General features: G+C 48.6%; 1 protein-coding gene across 21 annotated transcripts in view; it reads left to right on the forward strand.

The window, feature by feature from the left end:
* The window catches only part of DUS2 (dihydrouridine synthase 2), a 54,210-nt gene that overhangs the window by 18,513 nt on the left and 8,696 nt on the right, over nucleotides 1-27,001 (forward strand). For 15 of the 21 annotated variants that reach the window (XM_051847216.2, XM_008257495.4, XM_051847208.2 and 12 more), the window contains 8 exons: nucleotides 2,943-2,988; nucleotides 6,024-6,115; nucleotides 7,892-7,935; nucleotides 9,162-9,222; nucleotides 17,423-17,470; nucleotides 24,148-24,213; nucleotides 24,398-24,468; nucleotides 26,713-26,799. In XM_051847216.2, coding sequence (XP_051703176.1) covers nucleotides 2,943-2,988; nucleotides 6,024-6,115; nucleotides 7,892-7,935; nucleotides 9,162-9,222; nucleotides 17,423-17,470; nucleotides 24,148-24,213; nucleotides 24,398-24,468; nucleotides 26,713-26,799 — 515 coding nt within the window. The remainder of the gene's footprint in view (nucleotides 1-2,942; nucleotides 2,989-6,023; nucleotides 6,116-7,891; nucleotides 7,936-9,161; nucleotides 9,223-17,422; nucleotides 17,471-24,147; nucleotides 24,214-24,397; nucleotides 24,469-26,712; nucleotides 26,800-27,001) is intronic. The other 6 variants (XM_017342312.3, XM_070062644.1, XM_070062645.1 and 3 more) reach the window with 3 other exon arrangements.

Consider the following 27,001-nt stretch of genomic DNA (forward strand, 5'->3'; position numbering starts at 1 on the left):
AGGAAGTTGGAATCAGGAGTTGGAATCAGGAGGCCAGTGCTGTGGCTAGTGGGTTAAGCCTCCGCCTGGGACGCCGAAATTTCAAATGGGTGCTGGTTCAAGTCCCAGCTGTTCTACTTTGATCCAGCTCCCTGCTGATGGCCTGGGAAAGCAGTAGAAGATGGCCCAAGTGCTTGGGCCCCTCCCTGCACCCTTGTGGGAGACCCAGAAGAAGCTCCTGGCTCCTGGCTTCGGATTGATCCAACTCCAGCCATTGCAGCCGTTTGGAAAGGAGCCAGCAGATGGAAGATGTCTCTGTTTCCCCCTCTTCTCTGTCTGTAACTCTGCCTCTCAAAATAAATAACTTAAAAAAAAAAAAAAAAAGAAATACCAGGCGTCCCAACAGGGCAAGGCGTCAGGTGGCCCTCATGATGGGAAGTTGCTGCAGCCTCTTGAAAAAATAAAGAAAGAGCAGGGGCTGGTGCTGTGGTATAGCAGGTAAAGCTTCCGCCTTCGGAACCAGCATCCCATATGGGCGCTGGTTCAAGTCCTGGCTGCTCCACTTCCAACCTAGCTCTCTGCTGTGGCCTGGGAAAACAGTAGAAGGTGGCCCAATTCCTTGGGCCTCTGAACCCATGTGGGAAGACCTGGAGGAAGCTCCTGGCTCCTGGCTTTGGATTGGCGTAGCTCCAGCCATTGTGGCCAATTGGGGAGTGAGCCAGTGGATGGAACACCTCTCTCTGTCTCTTTCTTTCTGCCTCTCTGTAACTCTGCCTTTCAAATAAATAAATAAATCTTAAAAAAAAGAAAAAAAAAAAAAAAAAGGCAGACCCAGGACTCAAATCCAGGCACTCGGCTAGGAGATGCAGGTATTCAAAGTGGTGTCTTAAGTGTGAGGACAAACACCCAACTTCTTAACTTTCTTGATATTATACATAAAAATATATTGAACATAAAAATTTTAAATGTTGAGGCCGGTGCTGTGGCATAGTGGGTAAAACCACCACCTGCTGTGTCAGTATCCCATATGGGCGCCGGTTCATGTCTTGGCTGCTCTACTTCTTCTTCTTTTTTTTTTTTAAAGATTTATTTATTTTAAAGTCGGAGTTACACAGAGATAGAGAAGGAGAGGCAGAGAGAGAGGTCTTCTATCCACTGGTTTACTCCCCAATTAGTGGCAACGGGTGGAGTTGCACTGATCCGAAGCCAGGAGCCAGGAGTTTCTTCCGGGTCTCCCACGCGGTGCAGGGGCCCAACTTCTACTGCTTTCTCAGACCACAGCCAAGAGCCGGATGGGAAGTGGGGCAGCTGGGGTTACATATGGGATCCCAGCACAGCAGGCAGTGGCTTTACCCACTCTGCCACAGCGCTGGCCCCTGCTCTACTCTGATCCAGCTCTCTGGCATTGCTTGGGAAAGCAGCAGAAGATGGCTCAAGTTCTTGGGTCCCTGCACCCACAGGCGAGACCCGGAAGATGCCCCTGGCTGTGGATCGGTACAGCTTTGGCTGTTGCAGCCATCTGAGGAGTGAACCAGTGGACGGGAGATCTCTCTCTCTCTTTTTCTCTCTCTCTCTGGAACTCTTTCAAGCAAATAAATAAATTTTTATTTTTATTTATTTATTTTTTTAGCAGATAGAGTTAGACGATGAGAGAGAGAGACAGAGAGAAAGGTCTTCCTTCCGTTGATTCACTCCCCAAATGGCTGCTACGGCCAGAGCTACGCTGATCTGAAGCCAGGAGCCAAGTGCTTCCTACTGGTCTCTCATGCGGGTGCAGGGGCCCAAGCACTCGGGCCATCCTCCATTGCCTTCCCGGGCCACAGCAGAGAGCTAGACTGGAAGAGGAGCAACTGGGACTAGAACCCGACGCTCATATGGGATGCCGGCACCGCAGGTGGATCTGATTAACCAAGTGAGCCATGGCGCTGGCCCCATAAATAAATCTTTAAAAAATATATAGATTTTAATCATATCCAGTTTTTTTCTTTTGTTTGTGCTTTTGGTGTCATCTCAGAAATTTGCCTAATCTAAGATGATAAGGATTGACACATGAATTTTTTTTTTTATAAAGATTGACTTTATTTATTTGACATGTAGAGTTACAGAAGGGTAAGGCCCAGAGAGAGAGAGAGAGAGAGAGAGGTCTTCCATCCGATGGTTCACTCCCCAGTTGGCCACAATGGCCTGAGCTGCGCCAATCTGAAGCCAGGTGCCAGGAGCTTCTTCCGGGTCTCTCATGTGAGTGCAGGGGCCCAAGGACCTGGGCCATCTTCTACTGATTTTCTAGGCCACAGCAGAGAGCTGGATCGGAAGTGGAGCAGCTGTGTCTTGGACTGGCACCCGTTTGGGATGCTGGCACTGCAGGCAGCAGCTTTACCTGCTGTGGCAGCTTTACCCGCTGTGCCACAGCGCCAGCCCCCTCAGCACTGAGTTTTATAGAAATAGAAAACCAACATTGCTCACAAAATAGACCAAAAAATTTTTTTCTTTTTGTGTATTGCCTTTGTTTTGGTACCAGGGAAATATGGCCTTCCTGTGCTTCTATAACCTGATTCCCAGTGTGTCCTTGGATGTTTCCTGGGAGCCCTTCACTGCCTGCCTTCACCCAGGGCTAAGGTGTGAGGTTCTTTGAGGGTGGGCTTGAGCTCAGACCACTGTGAAAGAAAGTGTCCGCAGTCCACATCCTGAGTGATTATCTTCCCTTTGGCTATCTGAATGGCTTGTCCTTTTTAGGACCCAAACATTTCCAAGCTTGGAATAGTTGCTGATTAAGAGTAGCTTACTCAGACACCTGCTTGCCATGCTTGGGGTAGACGGTGGCAATATGTCCCCAAAGCCATGCTTTTTTTGGTAGTAGGGTGACTGGCCAAGTGTTCCGCATCAGGTTTGTGGCTGAAGCTCCTGCTCCCGTGCCCAGGGCCTACGTGTCCAATACTGACAGGTGTCCTCTGATTCCTCTGCAGGAGCTGATTGACCTCAAGATGCTTCAGTGCAGGAGAGTTGTCAATGGTGAGTGCAGCTCTGGTCCCAAGAAGCACTACCACGACCTTCCCCAGGGTGACAGTGTCCTCTGTGGGTGCTCCCTTCACTGCTCTCAAGAGACCATGAAAAAAAAAACAGATATGATACAGATATGCCTTCTGCCCACAGGCTTGCTGGCATAGAAATCACCATGTTTCGTGGTACAGGAGGGAGCCTAGGGGCCTTGGAGTCAGGATGGCTTCAGCACTGGCCTTGGCTCTGCAAGTTACATCACTTCTCTCTACCTTAGTGGTTTTTTTTTTTTTTTTTTTTTTTTTGACAGGCAGAGTGGACAGTGAGAGAGAGAGACAGAGAGAAAGGTCTTCCTTTGCCGTTGGTTCACCCTCCAATGGCCGCCGCGGCCGGCGCACCACGCTGATCCAATGGCAGGAGCCAGGTACTTATCCTGGTCTCCCATGGGGTGCAGGGCCCAAGCACTTGGGCCATCCTCCACTGCACTCCCAGGCCACAGCAGAGAGCTGGCCTGGAAGAGGGGCAACCGGGACAGAATCCGGTGCCCCGACCGGGACTAGAACCCGGTGTGCCGGCGCCGCAAGGTGGAGGATTAGCCTAGTGAGCCACGGCACCGGCCTTCTACCTTAGTTTCTGTCTGTAACATGGAGGTCATAATCCTTGCTTTACTTAAGTCACAGAGTTGGAGGGAGGATCCAGTAGATAAGGTGCACGTAAGCAAGTCCTTTACGCATCTTGTGCTCTATGGAAATGGAAGTGGTTGTGGTGAGTTGTGGTTTTGCTTGTGCTTTGTTCAGGAGGCTGATTCTGCTCTGGTTAGAGTTGTATTGTTGTATTCTTTCAGGTTTTTGAGATATAAGCTTGTGAAATCTTAATATAATTTCACTAGAAGTTATGACTCAGTTTTGCCCGAATATTTTAAATTTACATTTTCCTTTTTGTGTTATAAAAAATTCAACAGTGCAGTTCTGTAGAAAACCCTCCATAATCCCACAAAGACATCATCACAAAGATGAGTAATGTATATTTTTCTCCACACAGACTAATGTGTATATATAAAATTAGGACATGTTTATGTATGGCTCCTCTGTGCCACTTTTATACTAGGACGCTTTCAAATGTCAGTATCTGTAGGTAACTGTGTCAGAGTTGATTTCACCGATGTATTAATGGGGATTTCCAATACTTTGCTGATGGAAATGAAACTGTGTTATAAATTCACCAAGTTTTTGTGGGTTGTCTCTCAGATGCCTTACTGCCAGTGGTGAGAGGCCTCTGCTAGGGACAACTTTGATCACCACTCCCAACAAGCCATTGCCTCTACCCAACCCTTTTTAACCTTCTAATCTGTTCAGTGGTATAATGATAATTATAGATTCCATTTATGGAAATGCTTTATATACATTAAAGATCTCATTTATTTTTCAAATCATCTTTGAGGTAGATGTCTTCTCACAACTGCCATGTTGAATCTCTTTCATTTGGTGGTCATCTTTCTTTTTTTTTAATTTATTTAGTTTTTGAAAGGCAGAGTTATAGAGAGGAAGAGAGAAAGAGAGAGGTCTTCCATCCACTGGTTTCACCCTCCAGATGGCTGCAACAGTCGGGGCTGCACTGATCCAAAGCCAGGAACCAAGAGCTTCCTCTGGGTCTCCCAAGCAGGTACAGGGACCCAAGGACTTGGGCCATCTTCTGCATTCCCAGGCCCTAGCAGAGAGCTGGATCAGAAGTGGAGCAGCTGGGATGCCAGCACTGCAGATGGTGGCTTTACCCACTATGCCATAGTGCCAGTCCCAGTAGTCATCTTTGAAAGCTAATAATGTTGGCACTTACTGAAGAGCTTCCTTAGGAAGAAGAAATAAGACACAGCCAATTCTTATTGTTTGCAGTTGTTACACCTCATAAAGTTGCTGTGAACACTGAATTAATGAATACTGAACCATTGATCCTTGGAGAAATACAGTCATGCTCTTGGCAAGCATCCAATCATGTTTTCATTAACTAATCAATACACAACCTTATTTAAGACATACTATTTAAATTACATTGTTGATTCATTAACATTGATAGTCATTGTCACCTCAGTAATAATGAGTGTATACTGTCTTTTTTTTTTAAAGGATTTATTTATTGCTGGCGCTGCGGCTCACTAGACTAATCCTCCGCCTAGCGGCGCCGGCACACCGGGTTCTAGTCCCAGTTGGGGCGCCGGATTCTGTCCCGGTTGCCCCTCTTCCAGGCCAGCTCTCTGCTGTGGCCTGGGAGTGCAGTGGAGGATGGCCCAGGTGCTTGGGCCCTGCACCCCATGGGAGACCAGGATAAGTACCTGGCTCCTGGCTCCTGCCATCCGATCAGCGCGGTGCGCCAGCCACAGCGCGCCGGCCGCGGCGGCCATTGGAGGGTGAACCAACGGCAAAGGAAGACCTTTCTCTCTGTCTCTCTCTCTCACTGTCCACTCTGCCTGTCAAAAAAAAAAATAATAATAATAATTAAAAAAAAGGATTTATTTATTCAAAAGGCAGAATTAGAGAGAGAGAGAGAGAGATCGATCTTCCATTTTCTGATTCACTCCCCAAATATTTGGAACAGCTAGGCCTAGGCCAGGCCAAAGCCAGGACTCAGGAACTTCATCCAGGTCTCCCACTTGGGTGGCAGGAACCCAAGTACCTGGGCTGTAGCATTCCAATATTGTATGCAGGCATCCCTAGTGACAGCTTCTGCTGCTATATCAGAATGCCCTCCGCCCCCCACTTTTTAAAGATTTATTTATTTATTTGAAAGGCCAAGTTAAAGAGAGCAGAGGCAGAGAGAGAGAGAGTTCTTCCATCCTCTGGTTCAATCCTCAGGTGGCACAATGCCTGCGCCATCTGAAGCCAGGAGCCAGGAGCTTCTTCCAGGTCTCCCTCGCCCTCTCCTTTTTAGATTGGTAAACATTGAGGATCCCTTTTTCCCCCTCAAGGTTATACTTTTCCTGTGTTTTCTTTTAGGACTTGGGCTGGGTTGAACTTGCATCTTAATTGGGTGCCCCTTGTGTTTGGGTTTTCTTGCAGAGGTGCTCAGCACAGTGGACTTTGTTGCCCCTGATGACCGAGTCGTCTTTCGCACCTGTGAAAGAGAGCAGAGCAGGGTGGTTTTCCAGATGGTAAGAGACCTCACTGTCAGGTGCCCTCCTGAGGCTCACCTTCTGCCTTGGCTTGGCCTGCATGCAGGCTGGCTTCCTGAAGACTTTGCTTTAACATTTTTCAAAGACTGGCTCATGAGTAATCGGGGATAGGTTATGGAACTCAAGCTGTCACTGTTATATGTATCCAATCTGAAGTTTAATTTACCTGATGACAGGAATTGTCTGTTAGGCATGACTTGTATTTTTTTTTTTTAGTCTCTAGCATTGATTATTCAGATCATGGTCTTTGTTTATATGTAGTCTCTATGTATTTCTTTTTATTTATTTATTTATTTAATTGAGAGGTAGAGTTTCAGACAGGAGAGGGAGAGACAGAGAGAAAGGTCTTCCTTCCGTTGGTTTACTCCCCAAATGGCCGCAATGGCCAGAGTGCGCTGATTCCAAAGCCAGGAGTTTCTTCCTGGCTTCCCATGTGGGTGCAGGGGCCCAAGCACTTGGGCCATCTTCTACTGCTTTCCTAGGTCATAGCAGAGAGCTGGACTGGAAGAAGAGCTGCCGGGACTAGAACTGGTGCCCATATGGGATGCTGGCGCCACAGGCAGAGGATTAATCTACTTATACCATGACGCCAGCCCCTGTGTATTTCACATAGGAAGAAATTAGGTTCCTCAAGAGAAGATTTATGTTAGGACTATAGTGACTGGTAGCTCTCTTCTCTCACTTTGAGCATTCTTTGGTGCTTTTAAATTTTATTTATTTTTTAAGAAGTTTATTTTATTTTCATTTTCATTTCAAAGAGAGACAAAGAGAGAGATCTTCTGTCTACTGGTTCAATCCTCAAATGCCTGCAACAGCCTGTTTGGGCCAGGCAAAAGCCAGGAGCTGGACATTCAATCTGGTTCTCTCCCTCTCTCTCTCTCTGTCTTTATTTATTTATGTGACAGATAGAGTTAGACAGTGAGAGAGAGAGAGAGAGAGACAGAGAGAAAGGTCTTTCTTCCGTTGGTTCACCCCCCAAATGGCTGCTACGGCTGGAGCTATGCCAATCTGAAGCCAAGAGCCAGGTGCTTCCTCCTGCTCTCCCATGCGGGTGCAGGGCCCTAGCACTTGGACCGTCCTCCACTGCCTTCCCGGGCCACAGCAGAGAGTTAGACAGGAAGAGGAGCAACTGGGACTAGAACCTGGCGCTCATTTGGGATGCCGGAGCCGCAGGCGGAGGATTAACTAAGTGAGCCACGGCGCCGGCCCCTGGTTCTCTTTTTATGAATGGCAGGTGTCTAAGTCTTTAACCAGAATCTGCTGTCTCCTAGGGTGCACGTTAGCAGGAACTGTGTTGGAAACAGAGGTGGGACTTGAACGCAGGCACTCTGATATGGGCTGGGATGTGGGTATCCTAAGTGACAACTTAACCTGCTGGGCCACACTGATTTTTCCACTTATTGCTTTTGTAGAAATAGCTCCTGAATGATGTTTAGGTTTTTAAAAACTGACAGTTGGTAGATGTGTGATAAAACAAATATAGCAAAATGTTAACTGTGGAATCTAAGTGGTAGGTATCTGAATGTTCGCTTTAAAGTTTTTTCAACGTTTTGGTAGGTCTGAAAGTAATCTCAGCATTAATGACATTATCCAGGCTCCAAAGTCTGCCTTTTCCTTTTTCAGTGAGCTAGTCTAGTGGGCTGGCCATTTTAGAAAAAGCCAGCCAGTGTGTGGATGTGACATGTGCATGGGCATGTTTGTGAGTGTGCGCCTGTGTTAGGACAGTGGTTGATGCAGCCTTTTTTGTGTTCCCAGGGGACTTCAGACGCAGAGCGAGCACTTGCTGTGGCCAGGCTTGTGTAAGTTCCTTCCTCCTTGGGGCTGCCTTTATCTCTCCTGTGAGTGTGAAGCCTCAGTGACACTGGTGATCTTAGAAGTCATCCATCCTTCTGCCTGCAACCCTGTCACCTCTGTTTCTGTCTGGTTTCTTCTTTTTGTGGCCTCAAAGGTCCAACCTAAAACTGAAGTGTACCCATGGTACTCTGACCCGAGTGCCTCTATATTGGGGCCTATTTTTTAGTTTTTATTCTTGAGATTGCTTTTCCAGGGCTCTCTGGATTTTGTGAGTCCTGAGGCTTGAATTTAACCAAGGCAAGAGAATACTGTGCTTAAAGAGATGGACTTTGGAGTTCAGACAGACCTGGACTGGAGTTCAGGCCTCGCTACTTAGTGACTGTGTGACCTTGCTACATACTGAGTTCCTTCATCTATCAACGGGGACCAATAGTATCACTGACTTCTGGTATTATAGGGAAGGGTGAATGATGCGATGCATGTGAATGTCTGCAGTGTGGCACGTAGTGCGTGGTTGGTAAGGGTTAGCTATTGTTATTAATGAGAACGAGAGTGAGAGGGAACTCAGGCAATAATTGCTGCTGCTGATAGACTGTGGACTACAGAACCACCAGAGGATGAGGCGAGGGTCCTTTTTACATCCGAGAATTGTTTGCAATAAGCCAACCGTGCGTCCATCAAACAAAGGCAGTCATGGTTTCTGCCAGAAGTGCTGCTCTGGGGAACGGCTCTTGTGCTCTTATCTCTCTTTCTACTTTGACAAACGGCTTTCACAGCTCCAGTCAGAACTGCAGCTCTGCGATGGATTTCATTGTACACTTCATTCCCTATTTTTTTTTAAAGATTTATTTATTTATTTGAAAGTCAGAATTACACAGAGAGGAGAGGCAGAGAGAGAGAGAGAGAGAGAGGTCCTCCACCTGATGGTTTACTCATCACTCCCTTTTGAGTTATCTGATACAACTCCAAAGTAGCAGAGTCCCTGTATGTAGCTGTTTATACATTTGTGTGCATGTTATTTCTGTCCTCGGGAGCTCTGCTCAGAGGAAACAGTTAAGGATTTTAGAGACAGGGTACTTTTCCATTTTTTAGCTTCTGTCACTGAGGCTTCATGTGTTTCATAGGGTCAGGGACGTGGTAAGAGATTCATGAGCACAAACCCATCCATGCCTTTGAACCTACCTTCTCTTCCAACTGAATATTTATTGCATCTTAAAATATTTTTTTCCAGAGAAAATGATGTAGCTGGTATTGATGTCAACATGGGCTGTCCAAAAGAATATTCTACCAAGGTAAACTGATTTCCTTTTACAAACAAACAAACAAAATTGAAAGGCACACACACACACACACACACTCCCATACACAGAGATAAATAGATAGACAAAGATCTTTTGATGTTGGTTCAGTCCCCAAATGCCTGTAACAGCTGGGGCTGGGCCAGACCAAACCCAGGAGCTGGGAACTCAGCCTGGGTCTTCCACATGACTGGCAGGGACTGAAGTACTTGAACCATCACCTACTACCTCTGAGGGTAGGTATTAGCAAGAAGGTGGAATTGGAAGTGAAGCTGGGACTTGAACCCAGGCACTCCAGTATCGGATGCAGGCATTCAAATCAGTATCTTAATTACTGCTCCAAAAGGCCATTCCACCTGATTTTCTTGTCCTCTTCACAAATAAAATATGCAGATTAAAGGAAGCTAAAAAAACATGGCAATGAAGTATGTTACCCAACCATGAGGAAAATGCTCAAAAGGTTATTATTAGATCAGTGGGCAAAATTAGAAGTGATCATGGTAGATTAGCTAAAAATATTCTGTCAGTGTAAATTTATGAGGTTGATAATTCTTCTATAGTTATATAAGAGAATATTTTTATTTTTAGAAAATACATACTAAAGATTTAAGGATAAAAGGCTATAATATTTGAGTGTTTTTATTTTGTTTTATTTTTTTAAAGATTTATTTATTTATTTGAAAGTCAGAGTTACACAGAGAGAGGAGAGGCAGAGGGAGAGGGAGAGAGAGAGAGAGGTCTTCCCTCCGCTGGTTCACTCCCCAGATGGCTGCAATGGCCGGAACTGCGCTGATCCGAAGCCAGGAGCCAGGAGATTCTTTCGGGTCTCCCACGTGGGTGCAGGGCCCAAGGACTTGGGCCATCTTCTGCTGCTTTCCCAGGCCACAGCAGAGAGCTGAATCAGAAGTGGAGCAGCCGGGACTAGAACCGGTGCCCATATGGGATGCCAGCACTACAGGCCAGGGTGTTAACCCGCTGTGCCACAACGCCGGTCCCCTATTTTATTTTATTTTTTAAGATTTACTTGTTTGAAAGGCAGAGTTACAGAGAGGCAGAGGCAGAGAGAGAGAGAGGTCTTTTGTCCGCTAGTTCACTCCCCAAATGGCCATAGCAGCCGGAGCTGCACTGATCTGAAGCCAGGAGCCAGGAGCTTGTTCCGCTTCTTCCAGGTCTCCCACATGGGTACAGGTGCCCAAGGACTTGGGCCATCTTCCACTGCTTTCTCAGGCCACAGCAGAGAGCTAGATTAGAAGTGGAATAGCCAGGATTAGAATGGGTGCTCATATAGGATGCTGGCACTGTAGGCAGCGGAAATACCCGCTACGTCACAGCGCTGGCCCCTAATATATGGTTTAATCCTCAAAAGGTTTTGGAAAATTTTATACACGTACATACCACACAATGCACACATGCATATACATGTATATGAATAAGTTTTTAAAAATATATACAGGGCCAGCACCGCGTTCACTAGGCTAATCTTCCGCCTTGTGGCGCCGGCACACCGGGTTCTAGTGGGGAAAGTGGCAGGGGGAACCACCCTTCCATGGAGGTGGAAGGGACGGTAGCCAACCCGGGAAGAACCAGCAGCAAACCCGGGGAGGGCCGAGCAGACAAAAGAACAGCGCAGGGTCCTGTGTCGTTCCTCCACGAAGAGGGGGAGCGACACGCCGGCTGCAGCGCGCCGGCCACAGCGGCCATTGGAGGGTGAACCAATGGCAAAGGAAGACCTTTCTCTCTGTCTCTCTCTCTCACTGTCCACTCTGCCTGTCAAAAAAAAAAAAAAAAAAAAAATATATATATATATATATACACACACACACAGATAGGGCCCAGCACTGTGGCACAATGGGTGAACGCCCTGGCCTGAAGCGCCAGCATCCCATATGGGTGCCGGTTTGAGACCTGGCTGCTCCATTTCCAATCTAGCTCTCTGCTATGGCCTGGGAGAGCAGTGGAAGATGGCCCAAGCCCTTGGGCCCCTGCACCCACATGGGAGACCCGGAAGAAGCTCCTGGCTCCTGGCTTCGGATTGGCGCAGCTCTGGCCGTTGCAGCCAGTTGGGGAATGAACCAGCGGATGGAAGACCTCTGTCTCTCTGCCTCTCCTCTCTCTGTGTAACTGACTTTCAAATAAATAAATAAATCTTAAAAAAAAAAAAAAATATATATATATATATATATATATATATATACAGACAGACATTAACCTAGTAATTAAGACACTAGTTAAGATACCCTTATACCACTTTGTGGGACAATTTCTTTTCTTTTCTTTTTTTTTTTTTTTTTGACAGGTAGAGTGGACAGTGAGAGAGAGAGACAGAGAGAAAGGTCTTCCTTTGCCGTTGGTTCACCCTCCAATGGCCGCCGCGCTGCGGCCGGCGCACCGCGCTGATCCGATGGCAGGAGCCAGAAGCCAGGTGCTTTTTCCTGGTCTCCCATGGGGTGCAGGGCCCAAGGACTTGGGCCATCCTCCACTGCACTCCCTGGCCACAGCAGAGAGCTGGCCTGGAAGACGGGCAACCGGGACAGAATCCGGCGCCCCAACCGGGACTAGAACCCGGTGTGCCGGCGCTGCAAGGCAGAGGATTAGCCTAGTGAGCCGCGGCGCCGGCCCTCAACTAATAGAATTCTGTCACCTGTGTGGGAGACCTGGATTGAGTTTCTGGTTCCCAGGTTTGACCCAGCCCCAGCCATTGCAGGCATCTGGGGAGTAAGCCAGAGGATGGAAGGTTTGTTTGTCTGTCTCTCTGCCTTTCTCTCTCTCTCTCTCTGCCTAAGTAATAAAGTATGCAAATGTTCAAAGAAAAATAGTGTATACAGGGCTGTGTCTTTTTTTTTTTTTTTTTTAAGATTTATTTATTTGAAAGCTAGAGTTACAGAGAGGCAGAGGCAGAGAAAGAGAGGTCTTCCATTCACTGATTCACTCCCTGAATGGTTGCTGAATGCCTGGAGTTAGGCAGATCTGAAGGCAGGAGCCAGGAGCCAGTAGCCAGGAGTTTCTTCTGGTCCTCCCATGTGTGTTCAGGGGCCCAAGCACTTGGGCCATCTTTTACTGCTTTCCAGGGCCATAGCAGAGAGCTGGCTCAGAAGTGGATCATCTGGATCTCGAACTGGGACCCATATGGGATGGGATGCCGACACTGTGGGCGGTGGCTTTACTCACTACCGCACAGTGCTGACCCCGGGCTTTGTCTTTTCAAGAATAAAATTAAGATATACATTAAAAAAATAGAGGATTCAATGCATGTTCCCACTGTCACATCAGCAGGTGATGGCTCAAGTAGTTAGATTCCTGGCCGGCGCCGCGGCTCACTAGGCTAATCCTCCGCCTTGCGGCGATGGCACACCAGGTTCTAGTCCCAGTTGGGGCGCCGGATTCTGTCCCGGTGCCCCTCTTCCAGGCCAGCTCTCTGCTGTGGCCCGGGAGTGCAGTGGAGGATGGCCCAAGTACTTGGGCCCTGCACCCCATGGGAGACCAGGATAAGCACCTGGCTCCTGCCTTCGGATCAGCGCAGTGCACCGGCCGCAGCGCACTGGCCGCGGCAGCCATTGGAGGGTGAACCAACGGCAAAAGGAAGACCTTTCTCTCTGTCTCTCTCTCTCTCACTGTCCACTCTGCCTGTCCAAAAAAAAAAAAAAAAAAAAAAAAGATCAAGTAGTTAGATTCCTGCTACCATGGAGGAGACTTGGACTCCGTTCCCAGCTTAGCTCCTCTATGGCTTGGCCCAGTCCCAGCTGTTGTGGGTATTTATGGAGTGAATCAGCAGATGGGAGTTGTCCATCTAAATGTCACTTTGACTCTCAAACAAAAACAAAAGCAAGAACTTTATTTAAGAAAGAGCTACTAATCTGGAAGCGATGAGTCTGATGGATTAGAATGGGAAGAGGCTAATAGTAGAGAACAGATTAGGGGATGAGTCCTGGGTCCACAGTGAGGCCAGGGATGGAGAGAGGAGAAGCCGAACTGGGGCTGAATTTCTCAGGACTTGGTTGATAAATGGCTGGATTGGGTGTTGGGTAGTGTGGTATATGGTGTGGCTAGAGGGTGGAGAGACTGGTAGCCAGGAGGAAGCTGGTCTTGGGTTGTGATTGGGACTGCCGGAGGTAAAGGCTATTTGAAGCAGGCAAGGACAACTTGGGGGGTGGCTAAGTGTGAGGTACCATAGTGACTCCTGGCTTGCATGACTGTCCCTTGGGACTCTTGTTGCAGGGGGAGTGGTCAGGGCCTGCAGTGCACCCCGGGCCCACTATTCAGAGTCAGCCACTCTGTTCCCAGGAGTTACCTAATGGTGGCGTTTGTTTCAGGCCAGGAGGCTGCAGATTACCTTCCTGCCCGAGGGAATGGCCCTTTGGATGCTTGCAAACCAAAAAGGACTTGTAGACAGCTGCTTCTAGGAATTATGAAGGCCTGAAATTGCCTATGAGGTGTTGCAAGCTTTGAGCTGTTTTACTCTCTTTTGATACTTCTGTGTGTTCTTGAGTTTGTAAGAATGGAGTTAAAATGATCTGGAATGATATTCCTGAAACACTGGAGTGAAAAAAGCAAGACACAGGGTTGTATATGGTATGCTACTGTTTATTTAAGAAGGGGGCTTTGAAATGAGTATCTACATATATTTACTTTTTTATTTATATGATACATTTGGAAAGTCAGGCTAGACTTACTAGTAACATTGCTTTCTGAGTATTAAGTTCCCCTTGCAGGGGTGCTACTCAAAATAATTAATACCTGATAAGCACCGGTACCGGCAGTTGGGACAGATGCCAGTCTGCATGCCATGCTGGTACATACTAGAAAATATCTTCTGTGTCCTCATGGTTCAGAATTCAAAGTCAGATAAAAAGTGTAGACTGAAAAGTCTCCCCTTCCTCAGGGAGCTGAATGATTTACTCTTAACTCCACCCCCTACCCTTTCTTTTTAAAGGCTAAGATATCCCCAGTGGTGGGCCAGGAAGCTGCACCTTCTTTTTCTTTTTTTCTTTTTTTTTTTTTTTTAATATTTATTTATTTTATTTGAAAGGCGGAGTTCCAGAGAGGCAGAGGCAGAGAGAGTGAGAGCGAGAGCGAGAGCGAGAGAGAGAGAGAGAGAGAGGTCTTCTGTCTGCTGGACCACTCTCCAGATGGCCACAGCCAGAGCTGTGCTGATCCAAAACCAGGAGGCAGGAGCTTCTTCCGGTTTTCCCATGCAGATGCAGGGGACCAAGGACTTGGACCATCTTCCACTGTTTTCCGAGGCCATAGCAGAGAGCTGGATTGGAAGTAGAGTAGCTGGGACTCAAACTGGCACCTATATGGGATGCTGGCTCTGCAGGCAGTGGCTTTACCCACTATGCCACAGCGCTGGCCCCCTCTTAACCCCTTTGAATCTCTTAAATTTTGAATGTGTTACTTAAGCAAGCAAGTAAGTTAAGTAGAAGGGAAGGAAGGAAATGCCATTGTTGAGAAGACCATTGTTGTGAAAGGGGCAGTGAGACTGAATTTTATGTGCTGTGGTTCCGCAAGGAAGGGATGCATTGTGTGTGAGGTGCAGGACGTAAGGAGCTGGGGAGTTCTAGACTTGTTTACAGCTGCCACAGTTTATGTCTGTGGCACAGATAGCCTGGGGCTAGTGGTTCCTCCAGCCTGTGTGATTCACACAGCCTAGCCAAGTCTGTGGTGGTTTGATGTTCTCTTTGATTCTAATCTGTCATGTTTCAGTGTGAAATTAAACCTTAAGCCTTGAACAGATTAAGCTATAAAACTGAATTTAAACATATGAACATGTCCTGTGAGTATTCCTTAGTAGCAAGTCTTTATACTGAGTGCGTATATTCATTAGATTTCTCTTGCCTTCACCTCACTCTTAGAGGATTTGCCTCACTCTTAGAGGTGGGGAGAGAGAAAGAAAGGAGTGATAGCTTCCATCTGTGGCTCACTTCCCAATGGCTGCAACCTCCTGAGAGAAAAATTTTCCTTCTACTGGCTCACTCCTCAAATGGCTGCAATGACTGGGATTGGGTCAGGCCAAAAGCAGGAGCCTGGAACTCGATCCAGGTCTGCAGTGTGTGTGCAGGGGCCCAAGTCCTAGGACCATCTTCCTCTGCTTTCTCAGATGCATTAGCAGGGAGTTGGACTAGAATTAGAGCAGCCATAACATTGGCCCCCTGGATTCAGATTTTCAAAGATCCCTCCTCATCCCCTTTGATTATTTTTTTAATTTTAATTTTAATTTATTTATTATTTGACAGGCAGAGTGGACAGTGAGAGAGAGAGAGACAGAGAGAAAGGTCTTCCTTTGCCATTGGTTCACCGTCCAATGGCCGCTGCGGCCTGTGCACTGAAGCTGGTGCACTGCGCTGATCCGAAGGCAGGAGCCAGGTGCTTATCCTGGTCTCCCATGAGGTGCAGGGCCCAAGCACCTGGGCCATCCTCCACTGCACTCCCGGGCCACAGCAGAGAGCTGGCCTGGAAGAGGAGCAGCCGGGACAGAATCCGGCGCCCCGACCGGGACTAGAACCTGGGGTGCCAGTGCCGCAGGCGGAGGATTAGCCTATTGAGCCACGGTGCCAGGCAGCCCTTTGATTATTTTTTAAAAGATTTATTTATTTATTTGAAAAGTAAACTTCCAGAGAGAGAGAGAGAGAGAGAGATAAGATCAGAAAGATTTTCCTTCCACTGGTTAGCTCCCCAATTGTCGCAATGGCCAGAGCTGGGCAATCTGAAACCAGGAGCAACAGCTTCCTCTGGCCATCTTCTGCTGCTTTCCCAGGAACATCAACAGGGAGCTGCATCAGAAGTGGAGCAGCTGGGACTTAAACCAGCGCACATAAGCTGGCACTGCAGGCTGGGCTTTAACCCACTGTGCCACAGTGCTGGCCCCCAAATGAAAATCTTAAAAAAAAAAAAAAACCAAAAACCAAAATGAGTGTTTTTAATATCGTGATTTACGGCCGGCACCATGGCTCAATAGGCTAATCCTCTGCCTGCGGTGCCGGCACCTCGGGTTCTAGTCCCAGTCAGGGTGCCAGATTCTGTCCCGGTTGCTCCTCTTCCAGTCCAGCTCTCTGCTGAGACCCGGGAGTGCAGTGGAGGATGGCCCAAGTGCTTGGGCCCTGCACCCACATGGGAGACCAGGAGAAGCACCTGGCTTCTGGCTTTGGATCAGCGTGGTGCGCCGGCCGTAGCAGCCATTGTGGGGTGAACCAACGGAAAAGGAAGACCTTTCTGTCTGTCTCTCTCTCTCTCTGTCTAACTCTGCCTGTCCAAAAAAAAAAAAAAAAAAAAAATTGTGATTTACATGGTTCCATGGACTGGTAGTTTTCATTTGCTGGGGCTTTTGTTCCAGTTTGGTGGAGTCTGGGTCCTCAGGACTGGGTTGTTGTTGCTGGCAGAGGGGAAAGGACTGGTCGAGGTGTGCAGCTGGAGTGCCTGTGAGTGGTTTTGCTGGTGGCAGTGGTATACATCAAGTGTTGGGTATGATAGGAAGAAGGTGCATTTTGTCTTATTTCAAAGGAAAAATGTTTCATTGTTTTTTAAGGGCTTGGGAGATGGTGGAGTTTAGTTTATAAAGATACTGAGGACTGGGTAGGCAGTGATGAATTCTGAAAAATGAATTTTGTAGTCCCTGCTTCCTGATAGACCCATGAGTTTTACCAAAGAGATGATGCTAATAACTTTTTAGAATTCTTCAAATTCTTTTTTTTCTGAAGATTTATTTTATTCATTTGAAAGGTAGAGCTACACAGAGAGGGAGAAGGAGAGATACAGAGAGAGATCTTCCTTGTACTGATTCAGTCCCCAGCTGCCCACACTAGCTGAGGCTGGACCAGGCTGAAGCATGGAACTCAGTTTGGGTTTCCCATGTGACTGGCAGAGGTCCAAATACTTGAGCCATCACCTGCTGCCTCCCTCTGTGTGCATTAGCGGGAAACTGGAATCAGGAACAGAGCCAGTTCTTGGACCCAGGCGCTCTGTTATAGGATACAGGCATCCTAACTTAATTGCTGTGCCAAATGTCCACTCTGAACTTTCTGAAATTCTGATCCTTGATTCTGAGGCCACAGATGTTGCCAGCATCCTACCTGGTCAGGAGGAATGCTGATTGCCAGTGGACCTTAGTTGCCAGGCCAAGGTCTCTCACATTGCCGTGTTGTGGGAAGGTGCCCTTTTCCTCCGGCTGTAAGAAGACTGTGTGTCTGCTTCTCCTTAGGGAGGAATGGGAGCTGCACTGCTGTCAGACCCTGACAAGATTGAGAAGGTAAGTCCTGTGTGGGTTGTGCACTTGGGCCATCTCCACTGCTTTCCCAGATCATAGCAGAGAGCTGGATTGGAAGAGGAGCAGCAGGGATATGGACCGGCGCCCATGTTGAATGCCGGCATCACAGGCAGAGGCTTAACCTACTGCACCGCAGTGTTGGCTCCTAAACTAGAGTAGCCTGAAATGTCTCCCTCCCCCTACTCCAGAATTCCTGAAGTCTGCCCACCCAGGCACTACATTTTGGGACTGGAAATTTTTCACAAGCTTCTTAGTGATGGTGACATGCAGTCAGGCCTGGGAACCCCTGAGACAGCCTACAGCAGCCTTGGAGTTCCTTAAAAGCCCAGAGTTTTGGATGTGTTAACTGCAAACCAGGGTCCTGAGGAGTCAGAGAGAGTCCCTGCCCCCTCCCGCTCTGTTCTGAGATTTATCAGGAGAGCAGAGGCCAGGCTACCTCTGGTGAGGACAGGCTCAGATGGCTATATGTGTGGTGTGGGCCTCTCTTAGGGGGCTTGAGAGCATCAGTGGGCCACCTGCAGACTGAGAGGGTCTGCCACTAGCTCTGAGAGCAGCCAGGCCAGGGTCATGTAGGGCAAGCTGAAGTTAGTCTCCCTCTGTCCCTCTTCCTCTCGGTGATTCCACATGTTGCCTTAATGAGGCCTTTAGAGGGGCTGGCATTTGCTTCCAAGGCACACCAGGGCATTTTCTGCTTCTTCGTATGTACCTTCTGCTTTTGTTTCATTGTCTTTTTTTAAGGTTTATTTATTTGAAAAGCAGAGTTACAAAAAGAGAGAGGGAGTGATATAGGGAGAAAGATCTAGACCGGCGCCGCGGCTCAATAGGCTAATCCTCCGCCTGTGGCGCCAGCACACCAGGTTCTAGTCCCAGTCGGGGCGCCGGATTCTGTCCCGGTTGCTCCTCTTCCAGGCCAGCTCTCTGCTGTGGCCTGGGAGTACAGTGGAGGATGGCCCAAGTGCTTGGGCCCTGCACCCCATGGGAGACCAGGATAAGCACCTGGCTCCTGCCTTCGGATCAGCGCAGTGCACCGGCCGCAGCACGCCGGCCGCGGCAGCCATTGGAGGGTGAGCCAACGGCAAAAGGAAGACCTTTCTCTCTGTCTCTCTCACTGTCCACTCTGCCTGTCAAAAAAATAATAATAATAAAATACAATAAAAATAAAAGAAAGATCTTCCATCTGCTGGTTTACTCTGTGGGTGGCCACAAGTGTCAGGGCTGGGCCAGGTTGAATCCAGAAGCTAGGGGCCCCATCTGGGTCTCCAGTGTGGGTGCAGGGGCCCAAGCCCTTGAGCCATCCTCAGCTGCTTTCCCAAAGCTCATCAGCAGGTAGAGATTGGAGGTGATGGAGCTGAAACTCGAACTGGTGCTCAAATGGGATGCCTGCATTGAAGGTGGTGGCTTAACCCTCTACGCCACAAGGCCAGCCCCACCTTTTGCTTTTGTCTCCCAGTCCACAGCTGTCCCCTTGTTGCTTCTATTAGTGCCTGTGTTTGCCTTTTCATTTTCTATCCCCACTTCCCTGCCTGGACTTTAAGCCTTGTGCTTAAATAGACTGACTTGGGACTCATGCAAGAGCTGCTCTTGTTGGTGCTGGCTGCTGCCTCAATAGTTCAACCCTGAATACTCCTCCAGTCCTGCTGTTTGTGGGATATAGGAAGACCGCCATGTTTGTTGGCTGGTGCCTTCTCATTTTTTCTCATGTGCAGCTACAGATTGTGTGTGTGTGTGTGTGTATATAGTGCTTAGATCTTGATCATTTTAAAGTAGTTTCCTTTTCAAAGTATATTCTAGTATGAATAAGAAATAAAAGCACTGACGGGGCCAGTGTTGTGTGGTGTAGCAGGTAAGTCCACCGCTTGTGATATTGGCATCCCGTGTGGGTGCCAGTTTGTGTCCTGGCTGCTTCACTTCCCATCCATAATGGCCTGGGAAAAGCAGCAGAGGACGGCCCTAGCGCTTGGGCTGCTGCTATCCATGTGGGAGACCTGGGTGAAGCTCCTGACTCCTGGCTTTGGCCTTTTGGTGAGAGACCCAGTAGATGGAAGACATCTTTCTTTTTCTCTCCTTCGCACTCTGTAACTCTGACTTTCAAGTAAATAAATAAATATACATTTTTTAAAAAGGATATAAAAACACTGAGAGTTAAAAACAATTTGCTCCAGATCATGTAGCAAATAAATAGGAGGCAGAGCCAGCCTTAGAGCCATAGTTTTACAAATCCTCGTTGGGCATCATTGTCCTTTCTCAGTGGCATCTGATTTAAGTTGCCTGGGTGTAGTTTTTAAGTGTTTAGCTGCAGTACAGTAGACACTTGCTTCACAACATGTACACAAAAGGATTTTGTTAACCCCCTCACTCCGCCCCCCAACTTCTGAGACCCATGCTGTTGGCTCCATTGTCCCCATTGCCCTGTTCTGAGTGAGGCAGATTTTATCCAGGAGGCAGAAGGGATATACTTTCCACCTTGGAAGCTTAGTTCATTCGCTCTATCTCTGGTGGGGTAGTCAGGTGGGCAGGGTCAAAGGAGGAGAGGGGGGTTGCCTCATGGAAGAGAGGTTGTAGGCTTCTACAGCAAAGAAGTCAGATATAACTTAGGCATGGGATGCTGCTGGAATTAAAAAAAAAAAAAGATTGATTTGAAAGGCAGTGAGGGGCTGGCGCTGTGGTGTAGTGGGTAAAGCTGCCGCCAGCAGTGCTGGCATCCCACATGGGCGCCAGTTTGAGTCCTGGCTGCTCCACTTCCAATCCAGCTCTCTGCTATGGCCTGGGAAGGCAGTGGAAGATGGCCCAAGTCCTTGGGCCCCTGCCCTCTGTGTGGGAGACCCGGAAGAAGCTCCTGGCTACTGGCTTTGGATCGGTGCAGCTCCACCTGTTGCAGCCATTCTGGGGAGTGGATCAGTGGATGGAAGACCTTTTTCTTTCTCTTTCTCTTTCTCTCTCACCTCTCTCTCTCTCTCTTTCCCACTCCCTCCCTCTCAAATAAATAAAATAAATGTTAAAAAAATTAAAAAGGCGGCCGGTGCCACAGCTCAATAGGCTAATCCTCCACCTGCGGAACCGCACACAGGGTTCTAGTCCTGGTCGGGGTGCCGGATTCTGTCCTGGTTGCTCCTCTTCCAGGCCAGCTCTCTGCTGTGGCCCCGGGAAGGCAGTGGAGGATGGCCCAAGTGCTTGGGCCCTGCATCCCATGGGATACCAGGAGAAGCACCTGGCTCCTGCCTTTGGATCAGCGCAGTGCACCGGCCGCAGCGTGCCGGCTGGCCACGGCGGCCATTGGAGGGTGAACCAACAGCACAGGAAGACCTTTCTCTCTGTCTCTCTCTCTCTCACTGTCCACTCTGCCTGTGGGGGGGAAAAAATTAAAAAGGCAATGAGAGGGAGAGAGAGAGGTATCTGTTTCCTGGTTTACTCCCCAAATGCTGACAAAAGCCAGGGTTAGGCCAGACAGAAGCTAGGAGCCCAGAACTCTATCTCGATCTCCTTTGTGGGTAGCAGGGGCCCGAGCATTCGAGCCATCATCTACTGCTTTCTTAGGCTCATTAATGGGGAACTGGATCAGAAGCGGAGCAACTGGGGCTCAAACCAGCACTCCAGTATGAGAAGCTGTGGCTTGACCTGCTGTGACAAATACTGGTCTCAGGATTTGATTTCAGGCCCTGGCTGTGCTGGCAAGCTGGGTAACCTGGATGAAAACTTTGCGGGTCCTTCCTGGTTTGATGTTTTAAGCTTGGTCTCATGTATGAGAGTATCTCAAGACCACCTGCAGAAATTTTCTCAAAGATAGCTGTATGGGGTCACGAACAACTTTGGAAATATATAGTGATAATGGCTACACAATTTTGTGACTGCAGTTAGTGCCACTGAATTATTAAAAAAAGTTTTTAAGATATTTATTTATTTATTTATCTGAGAGGTAGAGCTAGAGAGAGAGGGAGAGAGAGAGAGAAAAGTGTTCTCATCCCTGGTTCACTCCCCAAATGGCCTCAACTGCCAGAGCTGGGCCAATCCAAAGCCAGGAGCCAGGAGCTTCTTCCATGTCTCCCACACAGGTGCAGGGGTTCAAGCACTTGGGCTATTTTCCACTGGTTTCCCAGGCTATAAGCAGAGAGCTGGATCAGAAGAGGAGCAGCTGGGATACCATCTGGCACGCAGATGGGGTGCCAGCACTGCAGGCAGAAGCTTAGCCTACTATGCTACAAAGCTGGCTCCATGAAAATGGCTAAGATGGCAAACTTTGCTCTATACATTTTATCCTAATTATTAAAACAAACAAACAAAACACCAGGATGCCATCTATTGAGAATTCTGTATACCTTTGTGGTGGTAGATGAAACAGGAGAAGAGGTTATCAGTCTTCAAAAAGCTTCTACCAGTTTACTGTGGTGTATCCTTCCTGGATTAAGAATCTCAGTTTTGGGGCCGGCTCTGTGGCGGAGCGGGTAAAGCCAACACCTGCAGTGCCGGCACTAGATCAAATCCCGGCTGTTCCACTTCCAATCCAGCTCTCTGCTATGGCCTGGGAAAGCAGTAGAAGAGGCCCAAGTTCTTGGGCCCCTGTACCTGTGCAGGAGACTGGAAGAAGCTCCTTGCTTCTGGCTTCTGATTCAGCTCCAGCTGTTGCAGCCATTTGGGGAGTGAACCAATAGATAGAAGACCTCTCTCTGTCTCTCCCTCTCTCTGTAACTCTACCTCTCAAATAAATAAATAAATCTTAAAATAAAGAAAAAAAATAATGTTTTCTTTTATTTATGGCCAGGCTGTAGCATGCCATTCTCCTGGACATGCAATTCTGCAGACCCCAGTTGTACCACTCGTCTCTGTGGTGTGGAGGTCTTGAGGGGAAAGGACCAGACAAGCCCATATCTGAGCAGAGTAAAGGACATCTGTGGAGGCAGGATTGTCCCACAGACCACTAGCTGAACCCTTGGAAAAGCAGAATCCTTGGCTTCCCTGGCGGCTGGGGACAGGTGGGAGGATGGGATAGGATGGGCCTCGGAAATAGTGAGACCTGAGTTCAGATCCTGGCCCTGTCAATTATTAGTCATGGAAGAAGTGCAGCATGTAAAATGGGATGCCCCGGGCAGCCAGGGTGTGCATGGGGAATCTGAGGTAAGGGCAAGAGAGAGAATATAACTGAATCTAAAACTGAGATTCTGGGTGCCCTTGGCCAGCGCCTAGGGCTTTTGGTTCCCTAATTTACTTCCTGGTGCCTAACATGCCCATGAAATGAGCAGAGATACTGAAGAAAGTACTTATAGCTCCTTGGATAAAATATACTGAAGGAATTTCTACAAGACAGAGAATTGGGTCAGACCAGCTGGCTTTGCTTAAATCTCCACATATCATAGGATTCCCAGTGAGGACTTGCAGAAGAACCTTCCAGAGATGTTGCTGTGAGCCTGAGGGATAGGACTGAAGCATTTTTGTTGTGTGTCCTAAGTGACATTGTGCCCTTTTAAAGCCTACTAGGATGACCCCAGGATCTTATGCCCAGTGTGCCTACTAGGGCAGCTCCTAGGGACTGTTCCTAGCTGCCAGTCTCTGGCGGCTGTACCTGGGCCAGTGGGCCTAGTCTTGTTCATGAACTGTCCCAGCTGTCTGCACAGCCTGTGGTTGGATGTCCTCTGGAGTGGCCCACTTGGGCTTTTGTTGCTAAAAAGCCTCTCCTACTGGCTCTGGCCGCCTGGCTCTCTGCTGCCCCCGCCTGTCTATGTAGAGTGAAGACTGGCGGCAGCTGTCCGTGTATCCCCCACTGCTCTGCTGGACAGAGATCCAGCTCTTGGAAGAGAGCTCTTGGGATCACCTTCCCTTCAGCTTGCCTGGCCTGAGAGTTTTGATGAGCGAAGGCAATACCATTGCCACAGACATGCAGTGTCATCCACACCTCTCTTGGTTTCTGGTTCCTGTGTGGTCTGGTCCTGCTATCTCCTCGACACTTTGCTGTGAGGCATCATCTTTCTTTGAAATCGTTTTCAATTACTGTGATGAGGTACTTCTTAATTTGTTGAATATGTTGTGTTTTCCTTGGCCAGTTCCACTCCTATAGAGAAGGGTGTGTGAGCACAGGCCCAGTCTTGTAAAGTCTTCCTGCTCCCTCACTGCAGGTCCTGGGATGGCAGTCAGGGAATGTCTTCTTCATCCAGGAAGGAAGCTGTCAGCCATGTGTCCTAAACAAGGGCATGGCTTGAAATCCTACTGAAGTCAGAGTGTGTTGGGCAAAGCCTTTTGAAGATTCCTAAGCCCTGCCTGTAGGGAATAATGAGGAATATTCAGGAAATAATGAGGTGGAATTCAAGTTTGTATTTTCGAAGCTTTCCAGGTTGATTCTGATGTTTGTCTTGGCTAAGGATCACTGTGTTCCACACAGGCATGTGTGCAGGTCTGTTCAGTCCCTCCCTCCCTCATTCATTCAGTGTATTTAACAAACACCTATGCACTGCCATGTGCCAAGCACATGGTGTTGGTGAGACTGCTGGTGGTGCAGCTTAGTGTAGAACAAAGGCAGACTCCTTGTGTCATGGAGCTTATGTGTTATATATGCACACCAGACACATATGTACCCTTGCATATCACCCAGCTGTCCGTGCCACTGGGCTGCACAAGTCTGTGGCAGGGTTAGTGAGTACAAGCAGTGTGGCTCTGTTTTCTCCTCCCCACAGATCCTCAGCACTCTCGTTAAAGGAACACGCAGACCTGTTACCTGCAAGATTCGCATCCTGCCTTCGGTAAGGGTGCTGTGCCACATTTGAAGGCCCGTTTCTCTTTGGTAATGTTGAATCTGGGGACATGAATGGTTGCTGAGGGGCTGAATTAGGTTTGGAGGAGGGGTTGGAGCTGAGCCCATTTTGGGAACCAGCAGCTGCCCCTTCCAGTTCCTCAGTGCCCACCCTGTGTGATCCTCTTTCTCAGCTAGAAGATACCCTGAGCCTTGTGAAGAGAATAGAAAAGACTGGCATTGCCGCCATCGCAGTTCACGGGAGGTGAGTGGTTGCCTTCCTAGGAAGTGACTGGCAGCTGGTTCTCAGCTGTCTTGACCATCCTCCACCAACCTCAGGTGACAACCAATTTCTCCTGTAAGCGTTTAGCCTACTTCCGGTGAGCTCTTTGACATCCTGTCTGTGGAGGGTGGTCACACCCTGAGAGGGTTGTGTTTTTGCTTTGTTCATCCACTGAGCACCTACTGGTGGTAGACACTGCACTGGGCTTTAGAGAGGCACAGAGACCAAGAGGAGGGAGAAATGCCTTTACCCTCAGGATGTGTGAACGATAGAGCTTGAATGATTGTTCAGAATCACATCATGCAGCCAGGAAGTGGTGGGATTAGAACTCTTACTCTGAATCTCAATTTCTTCCCACTATATTGTGTACCTGCTTCCCCTTTGAATGACAGCAGGGAGCCAGGGAGATTTTTTTTTAAAGGTACTGCCTGTTTGATCTGTCCTGTGGCATTACCAGCTATCCCAAAGACTGCTTTAACCAGTCCTAATGTCTATAGCTAATGTCCTGTCTGCTGGGAGCTGATGTGTTTCTGAAGGTTCCCTCAGTTTCCTTTTTTTTTTTTTGACAGGCAGAGTGGACAGTGAGAGAGAGACAGAGAGAAAGGTCTTTTGCCGTTGGTTCACCCTCTAATGGCCGCCGCGGCTGGCGCGCTGCAGCCGGCGCACCATGCTGATCCGATGGCAGGAGCCAGGTACTTACCCTGGTCTCCCGTGGGGTGCAGGGCCCAAGTACCTGGGCCATCCTCCATTGCACTCCCTGGCCACAGCAGAGAGCTGGCCTGGAAGAGGGGCAACCGGGACAGAATCCAGCGCCCCGACTGGAACTAGAACCCGGTGCCCCGGCGCCGCAAGGCAGAGGATTAGCCTAGTGATCCGCGACGCTGGCTCCCTCAGTTTCCTTTTATGAAACTGTGAATAAAACCTTGGTGCAGTGCCTGGCAGATTGTATCTTTAAAAAAAAAAATTTTTTTTTTTCAAGTCCAGAGTTAGAGAGTGAGAAAGAGAGTGAGAGAGATCTTCTATCTACTGATTCACTTCCTAGATGACCACAATTGCCGGGGCTGGGCCAGGCCAAAACCAGGAGCCAAGAGTTTCATCCGCATCTCCCACATGAGTGGCAGGGTCCTACATATTTGGGCCATCCTCTGCTGCTTTCCCAGGCCATTAGTAGAGAGCTGGACCATACATGGAGCAGCCGGGATTCGAACTGGTGCCCCTATGGGATGCGGGCACAACAAGCAATGGCCTTACTTGCTACACCACAACTCCGGCCCTGATAGTATTCTTTTAAAAGAGGACGCGAATTACTTTTGCCAGCAGTTGAAAATACTAGGAAGGCAGATTTTGATGAGTTTAAGGAAGGGATTTCTATCTATCAGTGCTCTTGAGGATGGTTTAAAACTATCTCTTGGAGATGTAGTGATAAAGAAGTGGAGGCTGGGCTGAGCAGGTCTTCTGAGACCCTGTGGCCCTTGATCCCGTTGTTAAGGAGTGTAGCAGAGGGGCCACCCTTGGAAAAGACCTGGGCAAGGGCTATCTGATAGATTATCTATCTTGCTTGTCTCTATGTGTAGCTCAGGTCAAGCCTCACCTCAGTGTCCCTAGTGTTTGCTCTCTTTCATGCACAAGAACTTTTTGCAATTGACCTTGGAAGAGGAGCTGCAGGTTGTGTCTCGCCTCCCCTTTGGCTTGTTGTGACAGCCATGGTCATTGGCCTGCCCTGTTGCCCTGGGCGCGAGGCCTGCCCCGTGTCAGGTGCCTCTCTCTAGGATCAGCTGCGCAACTTGGCCTCGGCACAGGCAGCTGTGTGGGAGTGGCTAGTCTGAGCAGTGGCAGCTGTTCCCTGTCCCTTGGGGAGGGCAGGACTGGGACAGTAGGGGCAATATTCTTATGACACTATCCCTCATCTCTGACAGAGGCAGGAGGGAAGCCAGGGGAAAGGAGTGTGACCTTGGGAGCCAGGCCATCCATACCGGCCCCTGGCAGCCCTGCCTCACCTGAGGCCTCTGAGAACTGGGCTTGTTTCCTCAGCGTGCGCCTGTGCTGCTCCTCCCCAGGGGTCAGGGCGCACCATCTCCTGCAACTACCCTTGGTGGCCGGTTGGCTGCCTGACCTTCCTGAGGCTCAGTGGGGAGGACAGGAGGACCCAACTGGAGTAGCCCTGTGTGAGTGATGACACGGCCTTTGGCACTCAGCCCTCAGCCCCATCTCTTCTTCATTTCCAAGGAAGCGGGAGGAGCGGCCTCAGCACCCTGTCAGCTGTGAAGTCATCAAAGCCATCGCTGAAACCCTCTCCATTCCTGTCATAGCCAAGTAAGCCCCCTTCCTTCCTCATTTATTATTTGTTATACCCTACCTTATTCAGAAAGGACTTGAGCTGGCATGTGAAATGTGGAACAAGATAGCATTACAAAATAATCATGAGAGAAAAGGAAAAAAGAATGAGACAAAAGTCAGGAGTTGGGAATGAGGTTGCAAAGTGCCTATCGTGTGGGTCAACCTGGCAAGAGGTTGA

This window comes from Oryctolagus cuniculus, chromosome 18 (genome assembly GCF_964237555.1).
Source record: "Oryctolagus cuniculus chromosome 18, mOryCun1.1, whole genome shotgun sequence".
Taxonomy (NCBI): Eukaryota; Metazoa; Chordata; class Mammalia; order Lagomorpha; family Leporidae; genus Oryctolagus; species Oryctolagus cuniculus.